Source organism: Anabrus simplex, chromosome 6, assembly GCF_040414725.1.
Source record: "Anabrus simplex isolate iqAnaSimp1 chromosome 6, ASM4041472v1, whole genome shotgun sequence".
Lineage (NCBI taxonomy): Eukaryota > Metazoa > Arthropoda > Insecta > Orthoptera > Tettigoniidae > Anabrus > Anabrus simplex.
In genome coordinates, this window is record NC_090270.1 from 207026527 (window position 1) to 207039094 (window position 12568).

General features: G+C 37.2%; 1 protein-coding gene across 2 annotated transcripts in view; it reads right to left on the reverse strand.

Annotated features, from left to right (window-relative positions):
• The window catches only part of LOC136876322 (trafficking protein particle complex subunit 12), a 108322-nt gene that overhangs the window by 62222 nt on the left and 33532 nt on the right, over nt 1–12568 (reverse strand). For both annotated transcript variants that reach the window (XM_067150171.2, XM_067150172.2), the window contains exons 5-7: nt 6865–7116; nt 4122–4268; nt 3866–4041 (exon numbers count right to left, since the gene is read on the reverse strand). In XM_067150171.2, the coding sequence (XP_067006272.1) occupies nt 3866–4041; nt 4122–4268; nt 6865–7116 (575 nt within the window). The remainder of the gene's footprint in view (nt 1–3865; nt 4042–4121; nt 4269–6864; nt 7117–12568) is intronic.

The following is a 12568-nucleotide window of genomic DNA, read 5'->3' on the forward strand; positions in this document are numbered from 1 at the left end:
GGGAAGCAATATAAAAAATATCAGGAGAGTGGGCAGCTATGAACCTAAGGAGAACGGGAGTGAGGACAGAAGATTGGTGCCACTCAATCTTTCATCCTCAATGTACATAAAGGGCTCTCCCACAGACTCCTCAAAATAATAGCCAGTAGCGTTAATTCTTCACGCCAGCAAGATACTTCCGCATATCATTCATGACCAGCTAAAGAACTTCTTGGTCTCTGAAGAAGACAAAGAACCAAATCATAAATAAACACTAGTTTGTGGAGAAGACCTGAGAATTCAATGCCAAAACCCATATATTGTCGCTCCCGGGGAGAAACCTCTTATATGCAGCAATGGGTAAAAATGAGATTTTGGTACTAACGGAAAGCCCAGACCTTGCTCTACAATCTGACCAAAACTATCCTATGTGACAATGCAAAGTTATACCTCCTACCTGACAGATTATTATATTTATTATTATATTCATTCACGATAACATAAAAGAAGTGAAATGTTGTATTGTACAGGTAGACCTCATTATACGCGATAGTTACGTTCCGCGGAACTGCTGCGCATACCGAATTTGCGTAAATCGAGAGTCTTTTTATATGTTAAATATTGGGTTAGGTTTCCGTTTACTTACATACTAAATTTAAAATAGCAGAGATTCTTAGTATTTTTACACAAAATAACCATTACCATGTTTCTGAAACACATTTTAAAGCAAAATTTGTACACTTAAACATTTAACACTGAAACACACAATTATAAACTAAAATCATTTCATTAAGTCAATCTAGATACCCTAAATAGGATCTGGACCATTTACAACAGAAGAATCTGATAATGCTGTAGTCAGTTCAGTTTCCATCGCAGATTTCCGTTTGTGCAAATCCTTTGTAGCTGAAGTGTTCTCGCTAGGGCGCTTGACATTCATTTGAAGTGCCACATTGTTTTGCAAAGAAATGTTTAATAGATTAATTGTTGCCAGTTGATTATACACCTCCTTGTAACATTTAAGACAATGCTCAATTTCTCTCTTCACTATTGCACTCCTTCCTTACTTCTTCAGAATCATGTTCTTCAAAAATTGCCATTTCAGCGTCGATCATTCTGAAGGCTTCGGCCATTTCCTTCGTTATCAGCTTTCTAAAAGGCTGAACTTCCTCAACTTCTGTTTCTTCTTTATTACTATTCTCAATCAAAATGAACAAATATCCGTTGCAAAGATCTTCGGAATGACAGTTTAGGAGGTCACACACATTCTCTTCATCAATATCAGTGAATCCAATCTGCAGTGCCATATCCGCAAATTCAATTGTTGCACCAGTGACTTCATCATCTAGCAATAACACAGCATTGGGCCACAGTTTCCTCCACACACCATTTATACATTTCGGAGTAATGTCAGTCCATGCGTCTCTAATAATATCAATCGTCATCTTAATATTAAACTGTTGCCAGAAAATCTTGATGGTAAGTTCGTCATTTGAATCACATTCTTCTATGAGACTGAAAAACGTTATATGCAAATAGTATACCTTGAATGTAGAAATAATTTCCTGGTCCATGGGTTGAAGGATAAATGTAGTGTTTGTGGCAGAAATAGGACTTTGCTGTTTTTATTTGATTTAATAATGGAATGTGGGTGGCTGGGAACATTATCGAGGAGGAGGAGAATTTGGAAAGGAATTTTTCTTTCTCACAGTAGCCTTCAATTCCGTATTCAGTTCATTAACAAAATAATCACTAAAAATAACAGAAGTCATCCAACCTTTTTTTAAATTCCATCTCCAATGAACTCCCAGTCTGCTCTTGTCACAACCTTTTAATGCCCTAGGATTTTGAGAGTGGTAGATCCTAAGGAGTTTTAATATGCAATCTCCTGCAGCATTTCCTCCAAAAGGAAGGGTGCATTGGTCCTTGGCAGCCTTTAATCCTAGTGCTATTTTTCCTTCGATAGAAATGAATGTGTGACTAGGCATGTGTTAATTCAACAATGATCCAAAAGTTTATTGAGATCCACCTAGTACTGAATAGGTGGATCTCAATAAACTTTTGTATCATTGTTGAATTAATGTACATTTCAATACGGATCAGTTATGAGATATGTAACATGTAATAGGCATGTGTTTCCAAAATAAGCCTGTTTCATCAAGGTTGAAAACCTGCTTTGCATTATAGTCTTTTCCTGTCACAATTTATTTAAATCTTTTTAAATTCCTCTGGTCCAACTTCATCTGCCGCAGCAGCCTCTCCTGTTATTGTAATGTTATGAAATCCAAAACGATGCTTGAAGTGATCAAACCAACCTGAGCTCACTGAGAAAGGGGCTGGATCGTCCTCTTCTTTCGTTAACTCTGCATATAAGCTCTTGGCTTTAGCTTGAAGAGCTGTTCCAGAGAGAGGCATGTGTTGTTGGTTGTAATGCTCAATCCAATGGCTTAGCATTTTTTCCCATTCTTTCCATCACTTCCGAGCAAGATTTGGTCGCTCTAGTTACACTTAAGTTAGTAGAAGATTGAACAGTTTTTCAAATTGATTCTGCATCGTCATGAATAGTTTTCACAGTGGATTCACTAAGTCCAAAAGCACGCTGAATGTCGACAATACGCTCACCTTTCACATAGGGACACAAAACTTCTAACTTTGTTTCTAATGAATACGAAATTCATAAACGCTTCTTTCTTTCGACAGGCACTCTTTCTTTCCTTTTACCTGGCATTTAAAATATGAAACCTGTCAAGTGCAACTTCACAGCTCTACTGAGTTTTTTGTCTCTCCTGTAAAATTTTATGTTTTATACACAGGAGGTTTCTTCCCAGCAATGATGATATGTTTCATAGATTACACCAAAGTGTCTGACTCCATGAAGTGGGCACTATTCTGGGCCATTCTTCTGGAAATATGCATGCCGCAGCACCTTGTAAAGCTTGTCAGGAATCTATATGAATACAGCACAGTGCCAGAGTGAATCAGACAACATCTAGCAAACTACAAGCACAAACTGGAACGAGGCAGGACTGTATTCTCTCTGATCAACATATACAATGAGCAGAAAGTGAGAAATGTCTTTCAGAATTGAGGAAGAATGTCGGTGGGAGGAAAGAAGTTCAGCAAATTGATATACGTTGAAGATACATTCATCCTAGGAGCTAGTGTACATGTACTGCAGGCTGTAATGAGGAAGCTGACTCTGGTAAGAAGAGAATACAGGTTTGGAATCAATAGAGCTAAAACAAAGGTAATGATCATCAACAGGCAAAGAATCAACCGTACATGAGGGAGGTAGCAATCTCTGAGGCAGTCGATCAATTCGCCTACTTAGATTCATCTCCAACTCAGAGGATGCCCTGGCAAAATCAGCAGGACAGCCGTGAGTTGTTTAGCCACCATGAAGCTCAGCCGCATTTGGAAGGCCTGTACTATTACAAAGAACACCAAGCTCCACCTGACCAATGCCCTTATTTTCCCTATTGCAGATTACACAACTAAATGTGGGTATATCAGCATATCCTCAAGATCTCCTAGACTGATAACTGCACCAACATCTCTGTGCTGGATGAACCTAGCATAAAAACAAAACTCATAAAGTGAGTATGCCAAGCATAATGCAGATTCTTTGGCCACATTACTAGAAGAGCAGACAGCATGGAGAAGATTCCAAACCATATGGATGGACCAGCAGCAGTCCCATTTGGGGTAATCTCCCCATGAGGTGATACAGAGCACCAGACTTGTACACTTGAAAGGATCACATCAAGAGAACTACTTCATGAGATGTCACCACACCCAGTCAAGGGCAAAGGTCTGAGGAGGAGGAATATGCAAGTTCAAAATACTTGCAAAGCAGTTTTTCTATATAATAGTGGCAAAGAAATACCTCATTTGCTGACGATGTTGTTCTCGGGCAATGGAAAAATTTCTTTCAGCCCCAGCAACATCTCCTAACTGGAGATATATGCGTCCAAGTGCTGACTGCAGAGCTCTCCTTTGATGGTTACTCCATTCATGTGATGACAATAAGAGTTCCATCACTTCAACTGCCAATGAGTAGTCCTAAAGGAACAAGAACTCTCACTCAGAATGGTATAAATGCACACGAATATGTTTTTACAAAACCAGGAAGAACATTTTACCTTCTGATATAACGCACAGTTAACAATGGAATGTAGAACTCTTGCCTCACGACCACTCCACAGTTTCTTTGATTCAGTTCGATCATTTGCACTAAGTTCAGCTGGACTACCATCTTCACATAATCCAGATTTCAGATTGTTAAGGATCTGAAAGAATACATCAGGTAAAAAACAAATTAAACATTTCTTACCTTTGCTGTGCTATAAACTTTAAACGATGCATCATATTTTCCACACGTATTTTTTAATGTACTGGAAGCCAACTACACAGAATTATCACATTTTAACATTCACAGATCCCATAGATCTCTAACATGACAAGGATTAACTGAACGTGCTAATGAGACTGGCAACTGAATAGCATTATGACAGTGTCCTCTCTAATAGCTTTATGACAGAGTCCTTTCTTATATTTCCAGCGTATCATTTTACTTATATTGAACACAATCACATAAAATAATACTTCAGGTGATGTCACTAGTGCAGTGACTGGCTTTCCACTTGAACAGCTGAGGTCTGAATTCAGTCGATCCCGGATTGGAATTCTCACTTGAAAGATTATGTGGTGCCAGGAAGAGCATCCTTGAAACCTTGGTCAAAACCAAACTGAGACAGGAAGGCTCCAGCAACCCCAAGAAATACCTGGGAAAAGCTGAAGAAAGTTCACAAATTAATACATCCACTTAAATTCCTGTTTACAGGATATCCAACTTCTCTGCAGAGATAAATGCATTGCAATATTTTATGTACTTTCCTGAGTTTATCCCAGGTATTTCTAGAGTTGCTGAAATAAATGCATATAAATTCACGCCATGAGCGACATATTCCAGATTATAATATTGTCTTTTAAAATGACCAGCGATGAATATTAAGCCTTCCCTGGAAGTGAAAAGAATATATACATCACACATACAGTAATTAAGCAAAAAAAAAAAAAAAAAAAAAAAAAAGGTAGGTGTAAGAATGTAATACAAAAATGTTTAAAAATGCATATAACACTATATCTTCATAATATTTGAAAGTATATCAATTTACTCTTTTATTTAGATAAGGATAATTTTAACAAAGAGAAGTAGAAACCCAGGAATAAAAGTTAAGATGTACGTCTTTTTAGCATTAGTATAATTCACTTCCCACTAAGACACATTATCCCAATGGAAGCTCAATAGGCCATTCATGCGGACAATAGGTAAGAGGCATAACATTACCCACATCTTCCCCATATTTTTTTTTACTTCTGCTGGTTATCTGATGCTGAACTGTGATTCATCAGTAGTAGTAGTAGTAATAAAAATAATACTCGTATGGCCTCAGCTTCTGTATGCGAGCATTTTAATTTGATGCCATTTGGCTGCTTGCTTGTCACTTTTGACGTTCTGTTTTACTCTAAGCATATTAGATGGCAGACTAAACTGAATCTCAGGGCCGATGACCTAGATGTTAGGCCTCTTTAAACAACAAGCATCATCAAACTGAATCTCTCTTGGGCATCTACGGCTGAGTTTTAATTAATTTTGTTCAGTAAACCAAATGTGTTATTAGACAGCTTTTCATTGCCGACATCATATAACATGGAGTGTTGAATGGACATTTTTCAGCCCTTCAAAAATCTGACTACCTCTGTCGGGTTTGAAACCGCTATGTTGGGATGTGGAAGCCGACATTCCACCACTGATCCACAGAGCGAGCTTATTCACCAGTGAAAAGAATATTCCTCTGCTGCTCCTCTGTCCAATTCTGATGTTATTGAGAAAACTGTTGATCATTTTGTCATGTTTCACATCCTTGTAACTTTCCTTTCCAGATACCCACATTTATTATCTTCGATTAATATTCTGTGTGTGTGCGTGCGTGTGTGCGCGTGAGGGGGAATTATTTTTCCAACAACAATTAGGTGACCACAAAGTCTATAACAGGATATTTTGAATACGCTTAAAATAGCATATTATCATGAGGTTACATTTAAACATCAATTTATACCTCTTAGTCTTGCATATTTTTTTCTTAATTCCAACTTTTGCTGGGTAATTAAAAAGCAAAACAGTAAGCGACACACGACTTTAGGATGGTCACTTGCAGGAAACAAGGGATTCAGCTTATTTTGTTGATTCATTTTAAGATTTACACACATCCTCATCCAACAGTTCCATAAACCTTCTGTGTGAGGATACTATTTTACATCTTAATAATAATGTTATTTTTTTTATGTCACACTAACTGCTCTTATGATTTCAAATTTGTCTCACAGGAGTTCCTTTACATGCCAGTAAATCTACTGATATGAGGTTGGCATATATGATCACCTTCGAACCTGTCAATATGGATACCACAGGCTAGTGCCCTAACTTCTCAGCGAAACAGTATGGCCAGTTTAATATCTTGCAGCATTGCAATATATCGAATTATGTGTATAAATGTAATTATTGAGGTTATGATTATGGCAAGTGTTATGAGCCTATGTGAGGGAGGATTTAGAGGATATGATCAACTTCGGATTTCCAGTCATCCCTCAAACCATGTTATTAGTGACTTGACTGCTGCAATTCAAACAACAATCCAGTATGCATTTTGATAGCTGAGGTAGTCTGTGTATCTTGATATACTTCAAGGAAAACATAACATAAAAATTTTAAAGTAAAGTAAATCAATGCAAAATATTTGCTGAACAAAAGCAGAATACAGAATAAATCAAAAGCAAAATAATATTTTTCCCAGTTAAAGATCATACAGTATGTTTACTAACCTTTCTGACAACAGCAAGAAGAGAATGCAAACGTTCCAAAGCCTCCTGTGGCTTCAAAAGGTACTGAGGTAATTCTGCTACAAGAAGACGAAATGCAAATGGAACCATGGATCCCATTCGACCACCATATAATTCTGGATAAAATTGGAAGTACAAATCAGGACGATCCAAATCACCAAATGGTTCAGATTCTACCTCTGCTAACGAGAACGAGCGTAGTTTAATGAGCAGAGCAATACGGGTGAACCACAGCTGTTGGAGAAAAAAGAAACTTAAGTCAATTATTTATTGTAATGGCTTTTAGTGCTGGCAGTGTCCAAACATGTTCGGCTCACCTGGTGCAAATATTTCTATTTGACGCCCAAAGGCGGCCTGCACATTTGGATGTGGGATTATGATAATGAGGTAGGGAGAGGGTGAAACCTGGTGTTGGCTCATAGCCTACTGCTGTCGAATAACACCAATGCGTCTGCTGAAGGCTTTAATGTCCCCATCTCACAGATGAATCACTATCAACAGTGGCATATGATCTCACTCCCTGTGAACACTGTGGAGAGGTTTGGAACTGAATCCAGGATGTTGGTGTGCAATCTAATGATCAGAAATTTTATACCAACATTTTGATGATCAAATTTCTTCCACAAACAGGACTCAAACCGGCTAACTATAGTATAAGACCGTATAGACTTGACGCTAGGCGGGCTGCTTAAATCAACGAAATGCAGTAACAGGTGAACTATAAGGTACTATAATTTAATTGTACAACATCATACTACTGTACTACTGTACATGTAGGGAATAGCTGTCTATATAATAAATATTGTAATGTCTCATCTATCACAACATATGCATGACAGTTACAGGATTTAATCCTTATTAAAAGAAAAAAAAAAAAGAAAGAAAAGAAACAGAAGAATAACTGTACAATGTAATATAGTATTTTTATTGCTAGTGGCTTTACGTCGCACCGACACAGATATGTCTTATGGCGACGATGGGAAAGGAAAGGCCTAGGAGTTGGAAGGAAGCGGCCGTGGCCTTAATTAAGTTACAGCCCCAGCATTTACCTGGTGTGAAAATGGGAAACCATGGAAAACCATCTTCAGGGCTGCCGACATTGGGATGCGAACCCACTATCTCCTGGATGCAAGCTCACAGCCGCGCACCCCTGACCACATGGCCAACTCGCCCGTTGATATAGTTTTTATAATAAATAGACATTCTTCATTCAAATTAACCTATATTATAGTGAATCAACATTTCAAGAACTTTGCAGTGGTTATTATCACAGCCCTGATTAATCTGATGCATAAAGGGATGTTCAGAATTTGGGGGAAGTCATCAGAGTTTAATACTGTTGTCCAAGTAGGTGAAAAAATACATTTTTCAGATTAATGAATTGAACGCATTGTCACAACACCACAGTATAATTTACCCAACTCTACCTTGGTATCTCCAAGATGTTCCCAATTGGTAGTGGTTGGACAACACGGGACCTCTCAAGGCAAACAATAGAGACAAACTACTTTACCACATAGGTCCCAATGTAGAAGCGTGAATAACAAACAAACTGGGCCTACAGGCTAGGTGGATCAACAACCTAAAGAAATTATACTGACTTGAAAGGAATAGATCAATTAAATTTTAAGTAATTTAATGAATCAAAATATCAATTTAAGATAAACAATAATCTTTTGAACTTACTCTAAGATAATTAAGCAAATTGAAAAGAGTTATTATCACATTTAAAAATCACAATGGATAATGTAAGATGGGTCGACCCTTTAAATTAGAGATATCAATATTTTGGAACCAAAATAATTCAGCACATTAAATTAAGGAAAATAATTACTCATAGGTTTAATTGGAGTACCAGTGAAAATAATTAGCAGTAAGTTGAGATTTGTTTCTCCGGGACTTCTAATACCAGTTCGTTAAAAAAAAAAAAAGAACCGTAAATAAATGTTACCAACAAAGGTAAATGACATTAGAAGAAAATACTCAATAAGATTAGGTTACATCAATAGTGGACACAATTCAATTAAAATCGTATAATACAGCCAAAATGAACTAGGATCAGAGCACAATACGTCTCATCATACCGAACCAACATGATACAATCATAACAATCACCTGTTTTTTTTTGTCAACGATGACACACCCCCATTTGTTTACAACAGGCACCCATGGAAACCAATCACGTGACATGGTACAGGAAAGATGGCTCCCAACACTTACTAGATAGCCATAATCAAAACAACTCTTGATTTTCACCAGTAATTCATAAAATTTGCCATTTAACATACTATTACAACAACAGTTTAGAAATTAAAATATTACAATGTACTTAAGAACTTAGAGCCACGTGAATTATTATTACATCCTATTCACGGCAAATTAATGAGATTAGGCATAGATATCAAGGATAATTTAATGTAATTTAATGTAAATTAATGAGAACCGAATCACCTCAAAAAAAATATTTATCTTCATTACAATAAATTCAAACACTTCCCCAATTTTAAATCTTTTTTTTTTTTTTTTTTTTTTTAACAACTCAGTCCGAACGAAGTATCCTTGGTATGTTGGAGGTATCTCAGTAGTAAAATGCAGTCGGGCAAAAGAACATGATCAGTTACTTACAGTCTTCCAATGTACTTCCAACATATACATAATATATGATAAGGCAAACCGCAATCAAACTAGAAATTGCCGTTGGTTGGCGACAAATTCAACCCGGATCAAATATCTTCATCATTCCTCCTCTCTTTTCTCTTTTGGTTGTGTTTTAAACTGCTACCTGCGACCAGCCACAATAAGTCTTTTTCAACATACCTCAAACAACTACAAACAAACAAGCATCAAAACATTGTCGCCCACAATCGATAATCCCGCTGGCGACTCTGTAGTGCATTGTATGCACCCAGACGGCAGCACAGTGTAGCTCAGAAGGAACACACAGATCAATATTTAAAGCACAGCGCCAGTCGTGCGTACTACCAATAGCAGGCTAGCTCTTCAGATGAAATACAGCCTTACGATACATCAATAAATGCAATTACATGCTAAACTGCATTTTGACAACAATTTCAAGTTACACATACTCCAAAATACATAATAAACAAGTCATAGCCTCCCCCCCACAAAGCTTCAACATGGGTGAGGCATACAGCTCACCAGGGAACAATTTTCAACATGTTTTCATTAGAAGAAATCTGATACCCTTACTTGACACATAGTAGCAGTAACAGGCACGGTTGACACAATATGGGAGAGATCCAGTTAGTTACCAATTGTTTGTCCTCTATTTAGTCTATGACGTATCACTGTCCATTCATGGAAACACATCTCTAACTAGGTACTTTACCACAGTACTGCAACAGTTAATTTTCATACCGGTAGCACATCAATGAAAACGTTTTCAAAATTTATGTTGCACCAAGCTTGAAGAGTAACAGACTTACTGATAATCAGGGCTCAACAGTAATTATCTAGACCAATATTTTACACTACTAACATAGGTTCGGGACTCCCAAACTAGAGAAGGCAAGGTTACCTCACTTTATAACACACAAGGTACGAAAAATTACATAAAAAAGAATAATAAGGAAGAAGGGCAAGGAAAGCAGACGGAAAAACAATTAAACGAGTCAGTGCACAAATGTTAATAAACCAATAAAATAAATACATATACACCTACTACATTCCAATCCCTTCATCAGGCAACATCAGCATCATTCACCCAGAAACAGAATGATCATAGGAACAAACGTAGATCAAATACAATCCACCAGAATAGTGAGTAAACATACCCAGGTATGACCTTGAAGAAGCATATCTTAAAATAACATTACAGACTCAGGACATAAGAAATCAAAATTTAAAACCAAAATCAAATTAGAACATTACAGCATCAGAACTACAAATCAGTGAGTTGATTCAAAATTCCCTAAAATACATAACCAAATCATGTAATTTATTCCCAACTGGCCTTGTTCACATCTCATATGTACACAATACACAACGAAGAAAATGAAGAAGAAAAAGGAAGAAGAAGAAGAATAAAGGTAGAAATCCATCACACCGGCAGAATAATAACAGAGTAGTAACAAGGATAAGAGAACATCCAAAATCCATGGTTTTTTAAATAACAACATGCCAAGCAAGGAGAAACTAGATGAACACAGTTGGAGACCTCGAGCTCAATTAGATGGAGGGTACGCGTTAGGTTTGTCATCGACAACAGATTCACCAAATAACACCAAGCACAGCATAACACCAAGATAGAAGAGGCAATAACTCAATACAAGATAACCATAAATACCATGGGAGGGACAGGACAGAAGTTTTTAGGAATAGTACACATGAACATAAAATGATCTGAAATCAGCTGTTTAACCAAATCCATAGAAATACCCCAAAATATACCTACATGATGGGCACCCAATTAGATAAAAAGGTAAAGAAATTTACCTCAAACCAGGTGACCACAGAAAAACAAGGGAGCAGTAATCCTACATCATACACCACTAGTAAACCTCTAAAGGCAGGTAAACAAATAGATTGATAACCAATGTTCAATAGGACTATGAAGACTGGGAGACATAGCACTACAAGACCCCCTAATCAATAGCAGGTCGATGCCTTCAGCACCAACTTAGAATTGGTAGAATAACCCATACTTATCCAGCAAGAACTCAACATGGTGAGACGAAAATAATACCTCAGAGGTCAACTTCCCTGATATAATACCAAGGACAGGTAGGTCAACAGCCAGAAGCATTACAACATATTAAGACAGTTTCATAATGACGTCAGAAAAGTGGGTCATGCAAGCAAATACAGGGATAGAAACAAGACATTTCACCAGGAACCCCGGAAGGTTACATTTAACAATTAAGGTGCTTCCAGATGAGTTGCAGGCACCTATAAATAAATCACAGCCAGTACTTCAATGACTTCAATGACACAGAGGTAATATGAATAAAGGCAACATTACAGCATCAGAACAACAAAACGATGAGCAATAAATCTCAAAAAAAAAAAAAAAAAAATTCAAAAATCACAATCAAGGTCATTAAATAAATTTTCAACTTACACAGGTTCAACTTTCCATATCACAGTATGCATAACCTCATTGACAAGGACCAGTCACAGTAATTAATCAATAACACATACCAATAACAAGGTTTAGTAAAGGAAGGTGCCAAAGTACAAGATGCTATACCAGAAGTGCTACAGCTGTGTCCAGACAGGCAACGGACGATCAAAATGGTTTGAAACAAAGAGAGGTGTCCAACAAGGAAGTGCTCTGTCACCACCCCTGTTCGTAATAGTAATGGACAAGGTCATCAAACCTATCAAGAAAATGGACAGTGAACCAAACGCCCTGGTATTTGCTGATGATGTGCTTTTATGGGGAGAGACAGAAGTTGAAGTTCAGAAGAAACTTAATGATTGGAACAACACTTTCAAAAATTTTGGACTGAAGATGAGCAAAACAAAGACAGTGGAAATGACCATCAACAGGGAAGGAACAAGCTCAAGTAAAACGGCGGCAGTGAGTGTGTGAGATATTAAGTGAAGTGAGGAAAAAACCACATTTATGTGAGTAATATCTACAATTCTTCAGGAATATACTGCAGATAAGCAACATTAATAACTCAGAAAACCATTAAAACAAAAGCTAATTACTACTCAAACA